General features: G+C 40.3%; 1 protein-coding gene across 4 annotated transcripts in view; it reads right to left on the bottom strand.

The window, feature by feature from the left end:
- Nucleotides 1-3,228: 3,228 nt before the first annotated feature.
- Nucleotides 3,229-22,888, bottom strand: part of egflam (EGF-like, fibronectin type III and laminin G domains) — a 28,439-nt gene continuing 8,779 nt past the window's right edge. For 3 of the 4 annotated variants that reach the window (XM_088375458.1, XM_088375457.1, XM_088375455.1), the window contains 25 exons: nucleotides 22,716-22,835; nucleotides 18,141-18,250; nucleotides 15,763-15,849; nucleotides 14,869-14,895; nucleotides 14,549-14,666; nucleotides 14,322-14,457; nucleotides 13,112-13,278; nucleotides 11,593-11,705; nucleotides 11,255-11,511; nucleotides 10,992-11,179; nucleotides 9,901-10,001; nucleotides 9,700-9,800; nucleotides 9,483-9,627; nucleotides 8,955-9,144; nucleotides 8,736-8,861; nucleotides 8,054-8,297; nucleotides 7,508-7,619; nucleotides 7,294-7,410; nucleotides 6,837-7,017; nucleotides 6,377-6,400; nucleotides 6,146-6,224; nucleotides 5,543-5,686; nucleotides 5,376-5,459; nucleotides 4,895-4,998; nucleotides 3,229-4,828 (listed from right to left, as the gene is read on the bottom strand). In XM_088375458.1, the coding sequence (XP_088231584.1) occupies nucleotides 4,677-4,828; nucleotides 4,895-4,998; nucleotides 5,376-5,459; nucleotides 5,543-5,686; nucleotides 6,146-6,224; nucleotides 6,377-6,400; nucleotides 6,837-7,017; nucleotides 7,294-7,410; nucleotides 7,508-7,619; nucleotides 8,054-8,297; nucleotides 8,736-8,861; nucleotides 8,955-9,144; nucleotides 9,483-9,627; nucleotides 9,700-9,800; nucleotides 9,901-10,001; nucleotides 10,992-11,179; nucleotides 11,255-11,511; nucleotides 11,593-11,705; nucleotides 13,112-13,278; nucleotides 14,322-14,457; nucleotides 14,549-14,666; nucleotides 14,869-14,895; nucleotides 15,763-15,849; nucleotides 18,141-18,179 (3,036 nt within the window). In that variant the 5' untranslated portion in view covers nucleotides 18,180-18,250; nucleotides 22,716-22,835 and the 3' untranslated portion in view covers nucleotides 3,229-4,676. Of the gene's footprint in view, nucleotides 4,829-4,894; nucleotides 4,999-5,375; nucleotides 5,460-5,542; nucleotides 5,687-6,145; nucleotides 6,225-6,376; nucleotides 6,401-6,836; nucleotides 7,018-7,293; nucleotides 7,411-7,507; nucleotides 7,620-8,053; nucleotides 8,298-8,735; nucleotides 8,862-8,954; nucleotides 9,145-9,482; nucleotides 9,628-9,699; nucleotides 9,801-9,900; nucleotides 10,002-10,991; nucleotides 11,180-11,254; nucleotides 11,512-11,592; nucleotides 11,706-13,111; nucleotides 13,279-14,321; nucleotides 14,458-14,548; nucleotides 14,667-14,868; nucleotides 14,896-15,762; nucleotides 15,850-18,140; nucleotides 18,251-20,913; nucleotides 21,244-22,715; nucleotides 22,836-22,888 lie in introns of those variants that run through there. The other variant, XM_088375454.1, reaches the window with a different exon arrangement.

The following is a 22,888-nucleotide window of genomic DNA, read 5'->3' as shown; positions in this document are numbered from 1 at the left end:
ATAATATAATATAAATAATATAAAATATAAATAATAATATAAATAATATAATATAATATAATATAATATATAAAATATAAATAATAGTAATAATAAGAGTTTATCCCTATAAAGTTGTTTTTTAAGATACTGTAACATTATGCACAGTGTGAACACTATACTTAAATACATATAAAAAATCAATTAAATACGGAGTCAATTGAATCAGTAAAATCTAAAAACTTTGTGTGTATAAAATTGTTTTGATTTCCATGCAATTTTTATACATTTACCAGCCCTGTTCTAAAAGGTGCTTTGGAGTCTACAAGAGGGGACATGCGATTATTTGGAGAATAGGCCATGTTGGCAGCTCATTGCTTTTTATGGTGCTAGAAACGCAGATAAAGAGTAACGGCGAAGGGGAGGGGTGACAGAGGGAGGTGAAGAATGCGGAGCTTAGCCATAAAGTAAGCCAGCGTGGGCAAGGAGAGCCTTAATCTGCACACTGTGCATGCATGTGGACGGACCACTGCAATAAAAACATGACATCACTCTTCATATGGTTATGTCATGTGGATGTGCATACATATTAACGTGCATGTGTACTTTATCACTCAACACATGGCATATGTGTCCAGGGATTATTTCTCTACTGGGCACTAATATTTACCTTTACGTCACAAATATGTAATGTACAAATCTATCTAAAGATTAGTGAGCATGGAGAATATTTGCCAAAAGTTGCAAGATGATAACAAGAATCAGCAGACTATTAATCTGGCAATTAACCATATTTGGTAAGTGGACCCCGAGCGCCTCGCCAAAAACACTCCAGCTCAGTGCAAAGAAAAATACTAACAAAAGTGACAATTGAGGTTAAAGTGTCATGGCATTGTAGTCTTTATGATCATAGATTAAATAAGATATTAAATATGACAATCATTTTTAAAATATAATAATCTGAAAATAAAATTGATAAAATCCAAAATAACATTTTGAAAACTCACAAGCATTAAAAGATATTCATGATCAGACAAGAAAAAAAAAATCACATGATAAAATATGAAGACATAGTGTCGTGTCTTCATGTATGTTTTTGCAATGCAATTCCTCACATGCCTGTGCATTAAGGTTGCTGAAGACAACATGTTGTCTAACATTACCTGCGACTGGATCCATCTTGTGTGGCGCTAATGGGACTGCCGATGACCTTTTGTCGTCGGAAAAAAGTGGCAGATGGTGTCAACTTGACGGCGTGGACAATGGAGGTCAGTGCCTCACACGTCAATGAGTCAATTAACATGTTGCTGATCTGTGCTGGTGTGAATGTCCACTTGGGGCATTACAGTACGCAGCTCTGGCCTTTTGTGCTACAGTGTCAGGAGACTAATTAGTATCGAGCGCTGGGAGCGGGACAACCAGCATGCAGGCAATCGATACAGTGACCTCTCAGAGATGTGAACCACTGTTGCGCAATGGCGAAAAACTTCAGTGAGCCCTTTCGAACTTCCATGTCCACAAACTTGGGCAGGCTCATTTTATAATGACTTAAGGAATTAATACATGATCAATACATAGTGTGAAGCAAGAATTGTATAGAACCTGTTTCTTATCATTGCACTTCGCCCCCTTTGCAGTTAATGGCAGTGCCAGTATGGTTCTGTAGTGGTATCGCACCAGAAAAAAGTGGAAGGAAAGCTAAAGAAAACGCTAAACACTTTTCATTCCTCTTAAGGCGAAATCTCATGACACATTGTGACTATGCGGTCAAGTAAATCAGGAAATTGTACATGTAATATATGGAGCTTTAGGGCTCAACCAGTATGTAAAGAGTCGTAAGCCTCTTTCAGACTGTGTATGTGTGTGTGTGTGCGTGTGTGTGTGTTGCATTATCCAAGCCAGTGGGAATGTAGGTTAGACATGAAACGTTTTGGAAAATGCAGGTCAAAGCAAACACCTCCATAAATGGAATGAATTTCAGTCAATATCAGCGCCATGGCCTTTCATGATCCCATCAAATCTCACTGTGACAGTATTTTCCAGCCTTTACTGGTACAAGGCACCTATTTGACATTACAAACCTTATCCTGTGTCCTAAATCCCGTTTTCAAGCGAGGAAATATTTTCTTGGAAGTTCACTGTGATCTCTAATCTTTTGTGCAAAGGATTACAGGATTAGAGTCAGATTTTTTTTTTTCTATGCGTTTTTATATTGTGTTGTGTGTCATAATGCAAGCAAAGCTCTTGTTGATGTGGGGTTACCCAATGAGACAAAAGGAAAGTATGAATTAATATTCACAATATAAATTTATATCTATAAATGTATATTTATATATATTTGTATGTAGCTGTTTGTAAAACTACTGAATTATCTTTTAAAGCATGTGGCCCATCAGAGCCACAGCCTAGGTTAGATATTTGGAGAAAAGTTAAAGAGATCAGACTTTGATGAATTGAACCTGTCCATAGGTGAGATAGTGAATAGGCCTACATCAGTAGAGGGGTGATGAGGATGGAGCTGCTAGGAAAGAGATTGAGAGCAAGATCTCAAAGAAGATTGATGGATGTAGTGAGGACAGCCAATGTGTGCGCGTGTGATGTAATATAATCAAACATAACTCGATGGAATATTCCACCGGGTGGCACGGAATGTGTGCAAAGTCAAGCGAAGCGATGCCTGGGCATGTAAACCCGGTGTAAGACAGATCAGAGATGTGGGTTAGTTAGCTGCTAATTAGCATCTTATGTCACAGGGAGCTCTAAATTGGACATGCTGTTACAGTAACACGCTCTGAGAGGGACAGACCATGTCTTGAATTCATTTGAAAATCACCCCTGAGGATGAATGTTCATGGCTTCACTTAGAAAAACACCAAAGATAACTTCAGTTAGCCAATGTCAATTTGATTTTCCATCAAAGTTTTTAGTGGTTAACTATATTTTCATCTTCTTTAACTTGTGTACCTTAGTGTTACATCTTCATCGCTGGACATTGTAGCCACATCACTCTGAAGTCACTTATCTGCCGCAACCTGCATCTGATATGAAAGAGATAGAAGAGGAACAATAAAGACAAGGATTTCAAAAATCTGTAAATGAACGATTGTGCACACCTTTAAGTGTATATTTGAAGGAGCAATTGGTGTTTTCCAGACCACCTCGACGACAGAAGGGGTCCAGTTTTGGAGCTGGTGCAAATTCGGCACTCAGTCTAATCTGAGAGTGACTAAGTTTTACCAAGCAGGACACTTTTTGAAAATTGCAAACTCCCCACTTTAATTTAAAAATGAAAATAACAATTACAGTTCAAATAATAAGCTGTCTACATATCTGCTAACATCACTGAAAAAAAAAAAGTTGTGAAAAACAAAAAGATAAAAAATACTAGGATTGTCATCCACATATCTACTGATATTATTTAATTATAAAATAATAGAAAACAACAAAAAAATGTTGCCAGCAAATCTACGGTACTAGCCTCATTTTCTTTGTTTTAGTTAAAATTCAAATAAAAATAGATATTTAAAAGGTCTTGTTTAAGTCATTCAGTTTCAATGTGACATCCTTATTAAAAATTAATAAAATGACCAGAGGTGATTGCCGACATTTGCTTTATTTTGCTGAAAAAAACTGAAGCTTCGGCTGACTCATGACTGTCAATTTGTTGAGCTTCACCTCGCATGGCCCAACTCATTTGGTGCCACAGGAAGAAGGCCTGGCGTACAAACAGTAACACAACAGAACCAAGCGATCTAGTCTGTTCCTGTTCCTGCTCGCAGTTTGTTGCAGGGGCAAGGACGTTGTCATTCAAGCAGCTTTCTGGCAGTGACCGATTAATGACATTTTTTTTTTTTTTAATTCGCCTTTGGGACAGTTAGGACAAATTTGGAATACAACTCAACCAGCAAGTGACTAGGAACAGGAACTTGAGTCATTCTGTGGATCTATGGTACCAAATCTGCTCATTGCATTCAATTTGACTTCCGTTGTTAAGTTTTAAAATAAATGCAAGGCTGTCTGACTGATGTTTCATGTGCTAGCTTGATCCGATTAGATTTCTATTAAATAAAATTGGGTTGTTTGTCTGGTCTGACTTCCTGTTCCTGTCAGCTTTATATCTACTAGCACAGCACATATTTTTCCCTTTGCAATTTCTTTGTTGGCCTGTGGGTCAGTTCTAATTGCGCCCTTTGAACTTTGAGCCATTTTCTTACTTCCTGTTCCAAGCATTCGTGATCAGGAATAGGAATGGCAAGCATTTCTTTGTACAAAACATCACCGCTAACACTAGAAAAACACAAATGCTGCTACGCGCTTCACTTTAGCCAACTATCTCTTTGTCTACATGAGCACAAGAAGACAAAAGAGGGGCACGAAAAGTGAGGGAATTAAGGTTCCTAAGGGCCCAACCAAATCCCCTACACCGACTTGATGATCGCTAGGTACTCTAGATCAGGTCGCTGAAAAACAAACAAACACATAATGCTTGATCCTGCGGATCAGTCGCTCCTTCCAGCAATCAAATAAGGATTTGCCGTAGAAAAAATAGACGTGTGGCTGCAACCATCCCAGATCAAAAGTTCTTGCAAAGACCCAAATTAGCCATGTGGCATTAAACTTTTTTTTTCCCACGGCTAACCACCGTCGTTCCAGTTTTTGGAGACAGAAAAAGTTCTGAAAAGGTGGCTGCAGTGGTCCTAAGTAGAGCACGTATTGATGTTCTTGCCGTCAGTGGCATCTTCCACCAGCGCCACGTGGTAATCGGTGGACAGCGTGAAGTGCGACACACAGCCTAGCAAGCCGCCTACGTACTGCCGGTTGGTGTGTAGGGCGATTTCCTTCATGCCTCCTGAAACACACAAACGACGTTATTCTGATCATTCACCTAAGGATGGCAATCTGAGCAGCAACTGACCGACATATAAGGGTCCGTTTATGTTGAGTTGTCTCATCTTGCCTGGCGACCGGCCTGTTTTGGCACCATAATCGTCCACGGTCAGCTTACCGGACTGACCATCCCTGCACAAACAAAACAGCCGATCAATTAAGTCAGCATTTTCTGAGAATTCAATAGTAATAACAAATAAAAAAAAAAATTAAAAATTGGAGAGCCTCAATTAGTATGATTCATAATCTTATGAAAATTAAGTTACATATTAATACTGAGAGAAAAAATATATTATTATAAATTGTAATATAATAATAGTAATTATTATTATTATGGGGTGTTGTATATTTTGGCCTGCAACGAAGACAATTCACCACAGGTGATCAAAGATAACAATTTTACCATCATTGTAATTCTACGAGAATAAATTCTAAATCCAATGTTGTAAAATTGAAAACTCTGACTTGTTACAGTTCTTCACTTGTCTTCCTTCGTGTTGATATTTCACCTGACAGCTTTGAGTCTGTGCCATTTCCCATCAGTGAAGGTTCCGTTGACCACGATGCTTACCGCACCACTGCCCAGGTTGTAACTACACGGCACAATAATAACATGTTGACAGGCATGACGAGTAGGAAAGGTGTAAGACTAAATGACTGGTGGGGGTCCCAATACCTGAAGATGAGTGCGCCATCCCGCAGGCCGACAGACAGGAAGTCGCTATTGGCTCTCATGGGGGTGTCTCCTCTCCACAGCAGCAGGCCGTCACTGGCGCTGCTCTTGAAGCGCATGAACACGTTGTTCCTCAAACCTGACACCCTTTGACACAAGCAACACTTAGGCACTTGGACACAACATTGGGTACACCTATGATTTTGGTATTTTTACAAAACAAATGAATGAAACAATGAAAAAAAATGTGGAAAATTGTAATTAAGATCTAATGAAATAAAAACAAAAATATAATATAAAGTTCAAAATGAAATGGAAACGATAAAAACAAATAAAACCAAAAATAAAACATATAATGTAAAATTAAAAGTGATTCTAAATTTAAAAACCAAAGATCTGATGAATTATATAGAGGTGAAAAAATAAATTGGAAAACATGAGTTTTGAAATAAAAAATTAAATGACATTATTAAATAAAACATTTAACTGATATAGAGTGAGGTCTTTCAAAAAAAGGAAAATAAAATGAAAATGTGCCAAATGAATGAAATAACAAACTGAATAACAAACAAACACTCAAATTAAATGAGTTTTTTTTATTCTGACCTTTTGACAATGTCCCTGTTGTCATAGGTGAGGTAACTGCGACCCATGAACTGGGGGATCTCAATGGCCTCCGTCACAGCTGGGATGGACAAGGAAGGAAAACAAATGCTTACTTGCCATGACTGTGAGCACACTAACATGAGACACCATGTTACGTGTTGAAGGAAATTAGACATGCTTATTCAAGAAGAGGAGCATGACAGATGCAGCATGACATGCAACATGACTTACTGTTCAAGCAGTAGTTTCCACACTCTGCATTAAAAAAGATAGAAGGCATATTAAGGTTTAAAGGATTAATATATGGCACTGCATGATGTCATATTGACTTTACTATAATAGTGGAGAAAAAAACATTTAATCCAGAACAGGAGGATGTTCAAGGCCAGTGAGACCAGTGATGCATTCATGAGCTTGCAAAAGTGGGCAGGGAGGGAAGGGGTGCGTCAGAGGACAGAACCTCCACCCTGTCTTGGACAGATAAAGCCCATCAGAGAGCGGATGTGGAAATGGGAAAATATCTCAAAAATGAAATTAAATACAAAAAAAACCCCGGAAGCACTGGGGAAAACATCACTATTATGAACATTTGATTTAAACATTCCATTTGGAAAAAGACCAAAACAAAGCCAATTCGATTCCTCCTTGTCATTTAATGACAGAGCGAAAAGAAAGCGGTTGGCAAACGAACCTTTTTGGCAATGTCTGCCGTCGTATCCGAGGGGGCAATCACACTCGTAGGCGTCCCACTTAGGCCTGCAGGTGCCGCCGTTGGCGCAAGGGCTTTGAACACACGGGTGCTCCGAGTTGGCCACATTGACGCCACTCGCTGAGCCGCTGGTCATGTCAATGGTCCGATCGTTCAGAACCAACTAGGTTGACACAAACGCTTGCCATTAAAGTTCAAGTTGAGTTATGTCATTTTGAATCACTTGATTAATTTGTTTGATTTAAAAATGAATTGCAATATGGCCAATTCAAGACGCGCGTTTCATAACTTCTTTTTACGCTTTCATGGCATTGTTAGAAATGTTAAAAATGTCATGCAACGCAATCTATGGCTAAGAAGGAGTATTTCATTCGATTTGTAGGTCAAGCAGTATCCGCAATATATGTGGGGTTTACACACTGGGAATTTAGTATGATACCTTTTGAATCATTCCGGTGAAGGCCTTCCTGACGCCCGCCGTTTTCTTGGTTTTCTCATAAAGTGGTACCCCACCGATGTAAAGTCCAGAGCTGCAGTTGATTTGCGTGAAAGCTCCCTGCATACACAACCAAAGCACCCAAGTTTAGTGCTCAGCGTTGCAGGAATCACACAGTAGAGCTTCTCTGCTCCCTTGTGGTCAAAATTGCAAGCACCTCAGCAAAGCCTTCCACTGCCTTCTGACTATCCACTTGCAGGATTCCACTTTTCGCCGTGCGGGACACCCTCAGCTCATGCCACACGTCCATATCAATCTGCTCCTCACTCCTGAAGCATCACCATGAAAGCAGCGAAATGGCAATGAATTGAAAAAAAGCATCAGTCACTACAGTGTACACTTGTGTGTGTAGTTGGCACGATGAATGACAGGATTGACCACTGGGTGGCAGTATATGAAATGACACACTGTAGTGACTGATACCCAGCTTTGACACCAAGACTCATTCATATAGATCATGGAATTAAAACATCAGTTAAATAGCTGTCCATTGAATTGTAGTGACTGATTTTTAAAACTGACATGAAGACCAGTACATATGAAGAAAACAGCTTTTGAGTAGCTCTCTACTGTATTGACCAGTGCACATGAAAACTTGACCACTAGGTGGCAGTGTATGGAATGACAAATATCTTGCGCTGATGCTTCTTTGACGTCAAGACTTCGGATATAGAGGACAACAGAGAACAGGATCTATGGGTACCTTAAAACAGCCCCTCCCGAACCACAGTCGAATCTGAACTCCACGTATCCATCCAGCAGGTTGATTGCCAAGAAGTCACCACTGCTGTCATCGTCGCTGTAGAGCAGGGTACCATCGGGCGCTGACGGTCGGAATGTCATCTCGAACTCCATGAAGGACAAATAGCTCTGGGAGGGCTGAGGCCATGGCACCAAGGTGTAAGACAACATTGTCTCATTGAAGAGCGGTGAGGACAGAGAGAAGCCTGGGGAATAAAGTTTTGTCGGAGCGTTGTTTTGAAATGTTTTTTTAACGCATATGACAAAAAAAAAAAAACACTAAACTAAGTCAATCAAACTAAATAAAATGTTTGTTAAATATTTAAATGAAATCTTACACAGTTTAGTTATTTTGTTACATCACAAAAGCAAAATACAGTACTTTGCGCCCTCAACTCTCCACCGCGACTATAAAAAGTATAATGTGTCTAATATTGTTATAACTAAAAACACGAAAAAGAAATTAAAAAGAAATATAGCTAACCTAAAAACAAAGGATAACTTTGTCGTTTTTTTCCCGTCTCTCTCTGGATTGTTAACTATTTTTCCGAAGTGTCTCTTATAAGGGTTTGTTCACTTCACTTCATTTCATGTGACAATATTTAAGTGACTGTGTGTGACAACAGACAAAAAAGGGGTCTCACTATCTTGGCACAGCTCTCCCCTGAAGCCGAGCGGACAGAGGCAGATGAAGCCGTCGGCCCGGTTGGCAAGGCACTTGCCGCCGTTTCCGCAGCTCACCACGTCGCACACGCTCTCGCTGCACTCGCCTGCAAGCACACGGACAACGGCGGCATTGTCGGAAGACTTCCAACACCGAGTCGCTTGCGTCCGCTTTGCATACAACTACGCGCTCCGCCCACCTACGTCAGCGCCGCTCAGCGCTCTGCCCAGTGGCCACGGTCTGACGTCGGTAGCCATGCCGTTGAGGCTCAAGCTTTGGATGCAGCCCATAAAGCCTCCAGTGGCGCCCGTCGCTCTCGCCAGCCCGTAAGCGCTCGGAGCTCCGCCGACATAGAGCGGTGAGCGGAACGTGATCTTGCTGTATTGTCCCTGAATGGCAAAACATGCTTTGTAATCACTTCTTTTCCACAGGGCATAATGCCCAAAGTTCAGTTTGTTTAGGTGCTGCTGTTTTGAGTAGCAACATAGTTCAAATGGGCTGGGCAGTTAACTCTTCATTGTCATTTACTTCCACTCTTTTAATCTTATGGGGAAAATAGAGACAGCTATTCTATTAGAGGGAATTTATTCATCTGAAGTGGATGACACAACATTAGGGTTAGGGACCTCGAGAGCCACTTTTTTTGCGTAAAATTGCCAAGCGGCCATCGGTTACGTCATTAGGTACACTAGCCGTCTTTGAACATGATCAAACTTGGTATTGTTACCGGTGATCGACCAGATATGGGCGTGTCATTGTCCACCCGCAACCAGCCACTTGTGCCATCCCTGAAGATGGTGACCGTATGCCACTGACCGATGACCACGCGGCTCTCACTGACGATCTGAGCGGCGCCTGTTCCGCAGTTAAACCTGCAATTACAAAATTGTTGCTTTTGTCAAATCTTCAAATGAATTCAAGCGACCACACTTGATGCGTCGTACCTGTAATGTAGCTTGCCTTGCAGCAGGGCCAAAGAGGTGAAGTCGCCACGGCCGTGTTCGTTCTCACCACAGTACAACACTAAGCCATCCTCGGCATCCGCCTGTACCGCACACAAACACAATTCGTATGAACGCAGTTATGATCATGCTAGCATGGGGATAAGAAGAAATGATTTTGATCCTGAATGATTTCAGCTTTACCTTGAACTCCACCGAGATCTGAAAGGTCTGGTAGGAGTTCTTCAGGGGTTCAAAGGTCATGTGAGAGTAGCCATAGAACCTGGGAAACTTGACGGACACCTCTGAAGGGGAACAACACAACAAAATACTATTTAAGTTCCCTCGACTGAAGACAAAGAGCACGCAGTGCTATTATGTTGTTCATTAAGTTTCGATTGAACATCATTAAATTTTGCATTTGTGTCGCTTGAAGTGGCCATGTGCATTGAATGAATCATATTACAATTATTAAAAATAATATAAATTACAATTATTACACAACCTGGCATCGACGTTATGGGCATTACAGCAGTAATTGAGGATTTGCATTGAGTTTAAAGTTTTCATTTTGTATTTTTAACTTTTAATTTAAACTCGTTCTGGTTTAAATATTATTTTTATTATTTAAAAAATATACGTATGTTTCTATTTGTATTAATTCGTTTGATTTGTTTCTAATAAAAAACAAAAAATATTAAAAAATAGCACTCTACTGGATTGTACTTTATGAAAAAAAAATCCATCACAACATAATGAAATAGAAAGTAAACAGTTTGTGCATCACAGATCAATGGGCATTTTGCTGCCTATTGTTGTGCGTGGGTATTAACCACCAGGCGGCAGTATAATTCACATAGATAACGTGATAATGTAGGTTTAACGATGTTCAAATGTTTATAATTATTGCAAATCGATGCTAATTTCACTAGCAGTCATTCACTACGGCATTTTTCATTGTGTGCTAAAATTAGGGTAATGGCCCAAATTGAGACAATATGTCCTTTTTTAAACACATGTTGCGTCTTTGTTTAGGTACTGAGCATTTTTAAAATAAACGTTTTACATGTTTTATTTTATGTTTTAAATATTTGAATGGATTTGAAAAATGTTTGTGTTTGCCTATGCATTTTTTAATTGTTTTATAATTTAATTGCATTATTGTTTCTGTATTTTCCCTTTTTTGCATATATTTTTTTTAATTTTGTAGTAATTCATCAGGGTTTTTTTCCATTCAGAATGTTGTTTAAAAAAATGTTGACCTTATTTACTATTACTCATGACTTTTTTTTTACCTTGAGCACAAGTGTCACCGGCACGTCCGAGGTTGCAGTGGCATCTCGAGCCTCCCCTTTCCAAGTCTGCAAGGCAAAAGCTGTCAGGGGGGCACACGGTGTCATCGCAAGTCAGTTGGTACACTCGAGGGACGCCGCCCTTCCACTGGGACATGGTGACAGCGGCGGTGGGTGCAGCCGTAGCCGTGCTGGAAAGGATCAGTGAAGGACACTTTGACGTTTAAATCCTTGATGTTGTTAAACTCAACTTTTTATGCAGGTACCTTGAAGTGGTGGTGGTAGTGGTAGTGGTAATGACCTCCCGCTCTGTGCTGGTAGGAAAAATCAAATCTGAGAAATCCGGGAAGATGGCTGACGTAGTGGTGGAAGTGGTGATGGAGGGAGAAGCTGAAGGTAACGTTGTGGAATTGGGGGACGCCACGGTGTTCATGCGGTACACAATGTTCTGACCCGACGGTCCAGAACGAGAGCGAAGCTGCGACTTGCCGCTGTCTTGGCCGATACCGGGGAACGGCTTCAGCTGAGAACCGTGTGCAAGTTTAAAAAGATCAATAAAATCAACACAAAAAGTTTTTCTTATAAAAAAATAACGGTGACTTACTTCCTCAATAAATATATCATAGTCTGAGTCGTCCATGTCAAAACCGTCATCGTCCTTGATCTGCGTATCCGTGAAGTAACGTCCGTAATCACCGCTGCCCACGTCTGAGGCTCCTGTCAGGAGAGTCAAGAGGTTGATGTACTTACTGGGGAAGCACCAGTGACATACCCAATGTGATGCATTGATGTACCAAACTACTAAAGCATAATTAGTGACTGTATTGCATCAGCAGTGTCCCAATGATGTTCCAATGTTTTCCCCAGTGATACACTCCCAATATAGCAAAGGTGTGCCATGATTGGCAGATTCTGGACCAAAAATCTACCGACACATCACATACTGTAAGAATATCTTATAGTTGATTTTAATGTTGGTCGTTATATTTTTTCCCAGATACATGAAAAGATTATGCAAACAAACAACGCAATCAAAGACATTGTGAGTATCCTGATAGGGATATTGTTGAGAGAATGAGCTTCTGAAGTGCTTGCTGAGAACAAAATGCATCCACCTGGTGGAAACGCTCCATGTATGCTGCATTAACGCAACATGAGAAAGCTTCATCATACCTCATTTAACAACCCTGTTCATGTCTCTTTGTGCTCTACTATTGTAATCAAACAGTTAATAACTATATTCAACAGTGTTCAATTGTGATCATGCAAGAGTCCGCCATGTCAAAGCATAGATGAGGCAGAGAAAATGCTTCGAATCAGAAGTAAACATGCTACAAGTTGTTTGAATCAGCACAGATTGCTTCTTCAAAAATGCTAATTAGCACAGCCAAGTAACATTAAATCCTGCATACTGAGCACTGGAACACGGGGAGGGGTCCCCAGAAAACTAATCTGCTGTTGTGTAATTCCAACACTCACACACACACACACACACACACACACACACACACACACACACACACACACACACACACACACACACACACACACACACACACAGTCGCGGGGTTGTGTGAAGGGGAGCCCAAAGAAAAGTATGTCAGTGCGTCAAGCCCACCCTTGTTGTCCATTCAAGATGCAACGCATTGTGCATGTGTGAGTGCGTGTGACAGGCAGAGAAGAGGGTCTGGCATGCCGTCCTTAATCCCATTTGATGAGACTTGAACGTAACCCGCTTTGGTCCCCTGCTGAGAGACCACGCTCGTCCACCGCGCAGCTTTTGGCTGTTTGTCTGGCCGTCCTTCCCTAACTGGCATTTTTTGGGCTTCTTTTCAGGAACTTTTCTGTTACTGGCGATATTCTATTTCAAGTGGTAGCATGGTGGAATTTAAAAAAACGGATTTATTTGCATTATGTTTGTTTAAAAATATATTTGAATACATTTGCACCTTTTATTCATTATAAAATAACAGATACCAACATACTCTTCGTGTTGCTGATATGACGAAAGGTCAATGCTTTAGTCACGATCATTTTCATCAAATTGTAAGTGTCTACCTCATCTAGGTAATTAAGTATGGTCGAGAGGTGGGGTGAAGAGGGTGGATGAAGCGGTATCTTACCCAGGGTGCGCACCGGATTGTTGACGTGGCTTGGCGGGCTCGCCCCGTGCACGTTGACGGCTCGGATGACAAACTGGTATTCGGTCTCGGGTATGAGGCCCTTCAGAACCATGGAGTTGCTCTCGATGGGCTCGCGGATGTATGTCCACTCCGTGTCCATTTCCGGCCTGCATAAAACAATATGTCAAAGTGAAACAAATACGTTCCAAAAAGTTAAGTCCTCTCAATCCATATTTTTAATGGGAATTTCTACGTTTTTGTGTCTGCTTGTTGAGTTGCGGACTTCAGGAGATGGTGCGACAGTACGGCATCCACGTGGAGGCCGGAAATGCGGCAAACCCAGATCTCTCTCACATTCGAGGCACAACGCGATAGATGCCTTCCTCTCATTTACTCAAAGTGATCTTATATGATAAACTCCCATTTTCTGGGAGCAGTAAAACTATATAAATCATGTCTAAATCACAGATATGGGTTTGGAGCTCTGATAAATAGGGGCTCACGGAATGATGGATATTTTTGGTGTGTTCGGCACATGTTTAGAATTCTGCTATTTTATTCCTGTCAGCCTGTCAGGTCCAAACCTCTGCAATGATGTGGATGTCTTCGGCTTGCAGTCAGTCAGTTCTTGTGTTTGTGTCTTGTTTGTGAAGAAACAACACTGATTCACATCAGTTGTCTGTCTGTGTCTGTCACGTAAAGAGCAACAGCTGCCTTTATGCTTTTTATATCCAACGCCACATCTTGGCGCGATGGAATCACAGCGGGGTAGTAAGAGAGGTGTGCTTCAAACACAAGCTGCCTTTTTGCCATCATTGTCAACCATCAAGGGATTTGGGTGGGAAATGACGTCTGAATGTAACTTGTCTAGACATAAGAGGTTTCTTTGTTTCATGCTCTAAAAAGCTTCTCTGTCACACAATGAATGAGCTTTGTCTCACTGTCACAGCAAAAGCTATGCACATAACTCCAAATATGGAGTACTGTGTAAAAAATCTGACTGTACTTAAAACGCTACTGTAAGAAACATCAATTTGTAGTTGAAGGAGGAGAAATTGCACAGAACAGATGGACGGAATGCAGTAACACAGATGAACGGACTATCACCATTTTTGAAAGCAGTCAACAACATCTATCCTCTGTAATGCGAATCCAGACGTGCGAAAGCATTTAAAATAACGTTGATTGTAAAAGATCAGAGCTGGCTCACCTGATGTAAGCAACCAGGAAGTGGTGGATGGGCGCGCTGCCCTCGCTCTCCCCTTGCTGCCACGACAACGCCAACTCCGTGTCGGATATCGCCACGACGATGGGCTCGGTCGGGGGAGAAGGCGGCATGCACGTATCTGATGGTAGATGATAGATTCAATAAATCATTAGAGCGTCAGAGGAAAAAAACGCTGTCATCTTGTTTCTATTTTGTTGGTTTCTTTTCACCATGCGAGGCCGTGCCGACGTCTCGGGGCATACTGGGTCGACCTTCGCCGGCCCAACCGTAAGCACCGACGCTCACTCGGTACTTGGTGTTCACCTTTAGGTTACCTATATCCACATCCTGCAAGGTGTACAAAAAGAAGTGTCAAACAAGATGCACGATTGACAACTAGAGTCCGTGAACTCCATTTTGGGCACTTTTAACCAAGATTTTATTGCAGCTATAAAACTTTAAATGACTATCCTGTGAAATTATCACAATAGAGTTACCCTTCCTATCCACTGAAATATGTGCCACTTACACCAAAGTAACGAATACTTACAAAATTTGCCTGGCCATCAAATTGCCCCTGTGGGTAAGAAAAAACATACATATTATATTGCTTTGGTCAACAGTACAGTTCAAAGTAGTCGCTTTTGGAGGTTGGTCTGGACTGTTCACCCTGGCCCCTCTACTGCTTGTGCTTCTTTTTATTGGCAGACTGTAGGAAATGCTCATTAGCTGCTACCATGCAACATTATATAGTAATACATGTAGGATGTTTGTTTATGTGCAACTATCAGATCAGTGGTGGGTGGATCGGTCCAAATGTCGACAATAACATAATTTCGATGTTATTCATACGGTGTGTGGGTGGTGTGTATGTGTGCTTGTGTGTCGTAGTGGGGATGTTAGCCATTTACACATTATTGTGTTTTCACAAATTTGTTTGAAAAAAAAAAAATTACGGACTGATGATTGTATGCACTTGTTTATCGATGAAAATAAATTAACGACAATGCTATGGATTTTTTTTTATTCGCATTAATACCTTTTAACTATTTCATATTCACCTCTATATTTTCACCACATTCCGTCCTGGTTTTCAAATACAATAATCAGCTAAATTAGTAATTCTAAGAAAAAAGGCAAAAATACAAATGACAATAAAATATTTTATGATAACATTTACAATAGTAATTATCGATTTTTGAAACTGCTCTCAGAATTAAAATCGTGCTTAAAATAAATTTTAAATTAAAAAGGTAAAAATATAAGATCATTGCCATCATCATTGGCAATAGTGGCCTTATATTTTCCTGGAATCCGCTTGATCCTGATTCCGTGCCGTATTGCACAGCCATTGTAAAAGCTAACGCCACTAACACTGGCATCAAGCGCCAAGCATCCAACAACACTGCAGCTCTGCTTGCAATTAATAGTAATAAGGACTCACCGTAGTCAGCATATCCACACTAAGAGGGACATCCTTTACAGAGGCTGTACCTAGGGGACGGCCATTTTTCAACTCAGTGTAGAATATCTGAAATGCACACAGGGACACTGTCTAAAAAAATAGAGCAAAAACCTCTGCCTAGGCTCAAATCAATGCAGGAACAGTCCAAGAGCTAAAATGAGGTTTTATTTGAGTAACCAGCAATAAGATTGTACATAAGCATGAAAAGAGACAATGATCTGAATTTAAAGCAATAGAAGCCTCTAATCTAAATTTAAATTGGATTTCCTAGATTGCTGCCAAATGAGCAATCAGGATCAGATCCAGGTTAAACTACACAGTTAGTGCTTTCCCTACATATTCTGAGATAGATTTTAATCATTACTTTGAATATATATACTATATATATATATATATATATATACTATATATACTATAATATATTTACTTTGATATGACAATTAATATGTGGATGCTTAGAAACCCCAATAAATGCATGCGTATTTTGAATAATCTACATTTACACACTTTAAGTAAAGAGACTATACAAATGAAATCATAACTTTCTTGGCAAAGGTAACACAGACACACTAAGTTCATCTGTGAGTTTGGAATCTCGCTGACTAATCCTCTTAGTGCGGACATATGGTCAGAGCACACACTGATTCACACTTTGTTGATGGGCGACGGCAATTAGGAAGGACGCAAGGAAGGTCAAAAGGGTGACTACAATTAGTGTACACAAACAAATACTCTGTAACACAGACATAATACGCAAAAATTGACCGTTGAGTGTCGTGTTGAGTGTGTGGAACTGATTGTGGATTACAGTAATCGCATTTTAAGTATTTGTTCTACTCAATACACTGGGGTGGAACGAGGAGTTCAGAACAGTCAGTATGAGGAATTCATTTTAATTCAATACATTTTAATCATGGTGATGAAGCGGGTCAAATGGCCATCCCTGTTTTAACATCGATTTGTCAGAGGGATTTGGGTAAAAATCGGACACAAAGCAGTTAACATGCACTAAAGTCATTTAGAGTATTTAGCTTAATGCACTGTATTTTTCCACCCAAATAGCATAGATGAAAAACAAGAACCCACATCCCTCAAGGCCAACATGGCGACCAGACAGAGCTTGCGAGAAGCACATGTTAATGGCTTGCGGAGGAAAAATGGACATCTATGCAGCAAAGTGTCAATTTGATTTGTTGCTTTTTCCATTACTTTCGCTCGTGACAACTTTCTATGGGTAGAAAACAGAAGGGCTAGCTGATTGATAAATGGAGTCACATTAACCGCACACTTCTCTACCTTGGCATCAAAAATATGGCAGTGTGAGAAGCTATTGGAACCATCTATGTCTCAGCACAAATGCATGGACTCAAATTCCAGTCAGAAAAATTAAAAGCTAAACAGTGGGCACCAGAAGCGAGCATAGTAGTCTCTGAATACGTGACTATTTGTCAAACAACACAAACGGATGCCATGCTAATGCTAACACGCGGCGTTTAATCCTTTGATGCTGGCTGAATTGAGGTCTAGTGAGGCAACACTTGACGTCTCCTGGCACAGAGAGCCCAGCCATCACAGGTCAATTTTATAAAAGCATGGCACTTCCATCCAATTTGTAAACGCAATTGGATGCCTCAAGGCCATGTTGTCGCCGTGGCGTCTGTTTGACAGGTACTTTGGAAGCCACCCTCGCCAGTGGCTTGCAATAGATGCAACACACGGGGGAAAAGAGTGTTTTGCAATTATGTGAATGGCATTGCTGAAATGATTGCAAAAAAATACACTTGGGTTTTTTGGGTTTTTTTTAATCTTGACTTTTGAAGAGAATCTTCTGCAAAATTAAAGTAATATAAAGGTAGTTTTTTTAGATAGTGAAATATGATACAGGACTTAAAAATGATATCGAAATGATTCAAGTTTTAATCATTTGACTCATTTTTAATTAACGGGATTTCAGGTACCGGTATCTAAAAATATACATTATGATTACAATAAAATTGCATTTAAATAAAGACAAAACTATTCAACTGGTAAAAAGGTGATCAAATAAGTTACTATTAAATACTGTAGGTTCAGTATAATTAATAAATTTTACGTTTTATATTTCATTTATTATATATTTCATTATTTATATATTTTATTTATTTATTTATTACAGTAATAATGGACATTTTAATTCATTATTGAACATGTAAAAAAGATTCTATTAATCAACTTTCTATATTTCATCTTAGTAAACAATTGAAGGCTGAACTCCAGAAGTATTTTTAGGTAACGCCAACAAGGGCACGAAGTGATGTTGACCAGAAATGGAACTCAGCAATGTCCCTGTAATAGAAAGTGTCGAGATGAGTGACAACCTTGTATCCGGTGATGGTGCTGACATGTCTCCGTGGCATCTTCCATCGCACGCTGAAGGCACTGCAGTTGACGCTCTCCAACTGGATGTCCAACGGAGGACTCAGACGATCTGAAGTGAGGCAAAGACATCAGAATGGGAACATGATCAGGAAGTAGAAACCTAACCAAAATAAACCACTCAAAAGTTTATTCACAAACAAACTGACGACAGTGGAGAAGCCATAGGAGTAGGTATTCAGACAGCGTTGCTTTAAGAGTTTTCTCTGTCTGACCTCCGGTTTCTACTACCTCTCCCTGACCTTTGTCTGCAAGTTGCTAAGGAAGTAGCTTTGTGAGTGTGGCATTTTTTACTTGACAAATAATGACAGTATGCCGCATTGATTTCTACATCGCAACAAGACCATGCAAAAAACTGTTTTGGTTTGGGCCAATATTTTTTCACGAATAACACAACATCATACGTTCAGCAATGCAGCACTCCATCCAACATTTCATTCGTTTATTTACCATCCCTCACTCATCTTTCTTCCAACCATCCAATAATCTACCATTCATCAATCATCATTATCTATCCATATTCCACCCTTCCATAAATTCATCCTCCCATCAATTCATCCTTTGGACATTAAGCTATGATCCATTAGTCATTCCATCAATTTAGTCAACAATACATCTACAGACTATCATCCATCCATCCATCCATCCATCCATCCATCCATCCATCCATCCATCCATCCATCGATCCATCCATCCATCCATCCATCCATCCATCCATCCATCCATCCATCCATCCATCCATCCATCCTGTAGTACAGAGTGACTCATACTGGTGGCTCCGCTGTTACTGAGAACATCAATGGTAAGCTGGTGGGGCCTTAAAAGCACCAGGATGCCATTTTAATGAGCGTTTAGTGTTGTGGCGCAGCCTTGATATCTCAAAGAGGGAAATGTCAGCATCAGGACAAAGACTTCAGTTGCAAATCAATAAAAAGGTCGAAAATGGTTTCAGCCCAAACACTGCAAAAATGATGCCATCAATTTGTTTTTTACACTTTTGTCACAACAAAAGTGGTTGACCAGCACATCACAATGTACGACCCTAGAAATTCCATTCTAGTGTCCAAAGGTAAGAGCCCATGCGAATGCTAACATTGACGTAATTGATGTGGACTAAACAACACACCAACCCCCTCTCGTCAAAGACCACACAAGTCCAAATGTCAGCAAGCGTGGACTGTGTGGTGAGAAACAGCAGTGACAGTGTGCGGCTCGCATGCAGCCCGAGGGATCGAACGAGTGAGATGTGATGAGAGGGGAAGGAGACAAGGCTAAAGTGGGCGGGCCTACAACATGAGGAAGATGTTCTGATGATGAGAAAACAAAGAAAGCAGCTAGTGTGTGCCTTGGGGGATACATTGTCGATGAGATTTACTGTACAAGATTTAGCCACATGTAGGACAAAACATTAGGTACATTTGGTATAACAAAGAGTTTGTTGACACTAATGCAGAGGGTGAAGCCATCTACTGGGGTTGGAAAACCTTTTGTGTGTGTTTAACAATGGTATGGGGAAATAGCAATAAATTATTTCCAGACCCAATTGATAGCGGAGTTTAAAACTAAACTACGACCATTACAATTTCTATGGACCAATGTAAGATGCAAGATCATCTCAAATCAGGAGTGTCCAGATCTGGGCCTCGAGGAGCACTGTTCTACATGTTTTTGATGTCTCCAAACACCTCCATTGAAATGATCAATATACACCTGATTCAAATGTTTAACTCATCTGCAAGCTCTGAAGCCTCATAACAATCTTGATCATTTCTTTGGCGCATCATAGGAAGAGGGAAACATCTAAAACATGCAGCACAGCGGCCCTGGAGAACTGGAGATAGATCCCTGTCTTAAACTTGCATACATGTGCTAAGACTCCATGAGAGCTCTTATAGGTGCTGCTGTTTAGGTTAGCGTTTTGGTTTGGTTAGAGTTTAAATGGACTCGGCAGACAGACGGACAGACAGAAAGGCAGGCTAGTAGTTAGATAGACAGAGAGACAGATAAAGCGACAAATACAACTTGTAATCAATATTTGCAAACAAACATACACACACACACCTCCAATACAATAGCCAGATTTAGAGACAAAATGTCTTAATGATGAAAAAAAAAATCTTTCATGGCACTCCCATGAACATACGCTTCAATTTTTTTTTTTTTTTTCCCAATCAGATGCAAGTCAAGTTTTCTAGATCTTTTTTGCACTGCTTACTTATCTGCCCTTGTTCTTGTCTAGGACATTAGGCTTTAATAATATTAATAATTATAATAATAATAATACTATGTATTACAGCAATACATTTAGTATTTCTGAATCAGGTTTTTCAGCAAAAGGGGGAAGAAATTAGAACAAAATGTAAAATGTATTGCGCAACCTTTTATGGGTAAAAAAAAAAGAAAGAAAATAGGCAGGCTACTCAATTGCAGAAAACTGATGTGCTAGAAAAAGAAAATACATTTTTGAATCAGCATCAAACATACATTTAGGAAGCCAACCATCTCAGATTAAAATTTGCAGATGACCAGAACACAATACAAATGAATTACGTGATAACATGAATAAAAATTGACTCAAGACAATTTTTAGGCCTGCAACCCCTAGTTTGGGAACCCTGGTTAAAGTCATAATTGGGCGTCCAGTTAAATGATGGAAGAGATTTTAGGTCAGGAACCCGAAGAACATAAGCATTCCGTCCTGTCCGTTTGACTGACCAGCTCTCCTGGCACTGGACCTCCTGGCGGCGGTGCTGCGGGTGGCCAAGCAGCAAATCGCAAAGAGGACAAAGTGCAGTAAGAAAGAGGTCCGCGTCCGTGTGCAGTTGCGGCTCGCCATCGCTCCAGTGCTCTCAAATGCTCATCGTACACGCACTCCAAAGTACCACCTCTTCACACGGGACAATTACTAAGAATACCACAAAAGTTACGGAGGCTTCGGGTGGGGGTGATGCAGCGTCCCAATGGAGAGCTGATAGGGATTAGGGTCCGAAAGATCAGGTCGGGCTGGGAACGTCACTGCGCGCGCGCAAAGAGACAGACGTGTGTGTGGGAGGGGGACACCTTCGTGCGTAATGCGCGCGATCGACGCGAGATGGGTGGGCACGCCAGGCGCGCGAGTGCGTTGTCTTTCTTTTTTTTAAGTGTTAGTGCTTTCAGCGTGTGCGTCCACAACACTTGGCAACCCAAGGACGCATGCAGCAACGCGGAGCCATTTAGGGGCTAAGAGGATAACGAGCGTCTAATCCGCGCACCGCAGGCCACGCACGCAGATGGAAGCCACACGCGTCAACCACAATAACCAAAGAAGAATTCAATTTGTAAGGATTCGTAATGCACCCTTTGGATTGACACTGGAAGTCAGTCAGCCCCCACCCCCTCCCAATTCCCAAGTAAACCAAAACATTAACTAAACAAAAATAAACACAATTACATAACAAGTTTAAGGGTTCTAGGAATAATACGTCATTGCGTATAAGAATAAAACAAAACATACTTACATGTTCTCAAAGAACGATAGAAATTGTTTTAACAATGGATAAATATCAAAGGATTGATAAAAAAAGTATTGGATTACATTCATAATATTTCATAGCTATAATTACATTTAATAACAATTCAATACAAATGTGAAATAGAAAAAGAGCTAGTGCAATTCTTTACTTGCAAATATGAGAATTTAAAGTTGGGCTAGGCATCAAAAAACAGTAAACAGCGTCCACTAGTGGCATTATTTGCTCCTGCAATGAGTTTAATTCAGATGTTTGTTAAACTTAAAATCCTACGAATTGTTGAAATTTTCTAACATCGATCCCTATTTTTCTAGTTAAAAAACAATACAGCAAGTAACAACATAAAACAGCACATGAATGCATTTAAATGCATACTTTTATATTCTTATTATTGGGCTACGTGAGGAAACTTTCTGCCTGATTTGTTTTCATTCAAGTGCCAAGTGCAGAACTCTAGTCTCTTGTTAATTGAGAATGTGACGTGACATCGTCGATGTAAATGAGGCGCGTAATTATTCCTTGAGGCAACTTTGGGCTGCGGGCTGATGAGACACGCTACATTTAGCATCACTTGGCTTCTATAAGGCACACTACATTGACACTGATTTGCATCACGCTGGACTTTATATATTTATAGGTTTCCCCATGCTCGCTTCTGTGTATTGAATGTTCATCAGCCTTTTGGCCAGTATTTTTATGGTGTAGTAATAGTTTTTCCCCCAATGCATTTCAGTCAGCATCAATTATATGCAAATATTTGCTATTTGTAGGCTAGGCAGGTCCCAATACCTCGGACAGTAAATAAACAAGCTTAAACAGGTCAAAAAGTTCAACCTTAGTTACATCGCACAATAACACATTTCTTCACATGGGTTTGGGAGATTGTTTTTGCAAAATGTAGCTGGGCTTGGATGTATTCCTTAGTAATAAACGACTTCCTTCTTGCTACCCTTCCCACAGCCCAAACAGAAAGACGGGAGATTGCTGTCACATGTACTAAACACTTACCTGAAATTCCTGCAGCTCCTTCAGTGTTGCGATCAGGACACTGGGTTTTCTTCTTGTTATTTCATCCATTTTGGAGGGACATCCACTTCTTGGTAGCATCACTGTTGTTCTCTAGTTTCTCTATTACATAGAGTACACAAAAATGCACACGTACAAGTTAAGTTAAGAAGTTG

Source organism: Syngnathus floridae, chromosome 5 (assembly GCF_059516105.1).
Source record: "Syngnathus floridae isolate MCC-2025c chromosome 5, RoL_Sflo_1.0, whole genome shotgun sequence".
NCBI lineage: Eukaryota > Metazoa > Chordata > Actinopteri > Syngnathiformes > Syngnathidae > Syngnathus > Syngnathus floridae.
This window is presented reverse-complemented; position numbering and strand designations above follow the sequence as displayed.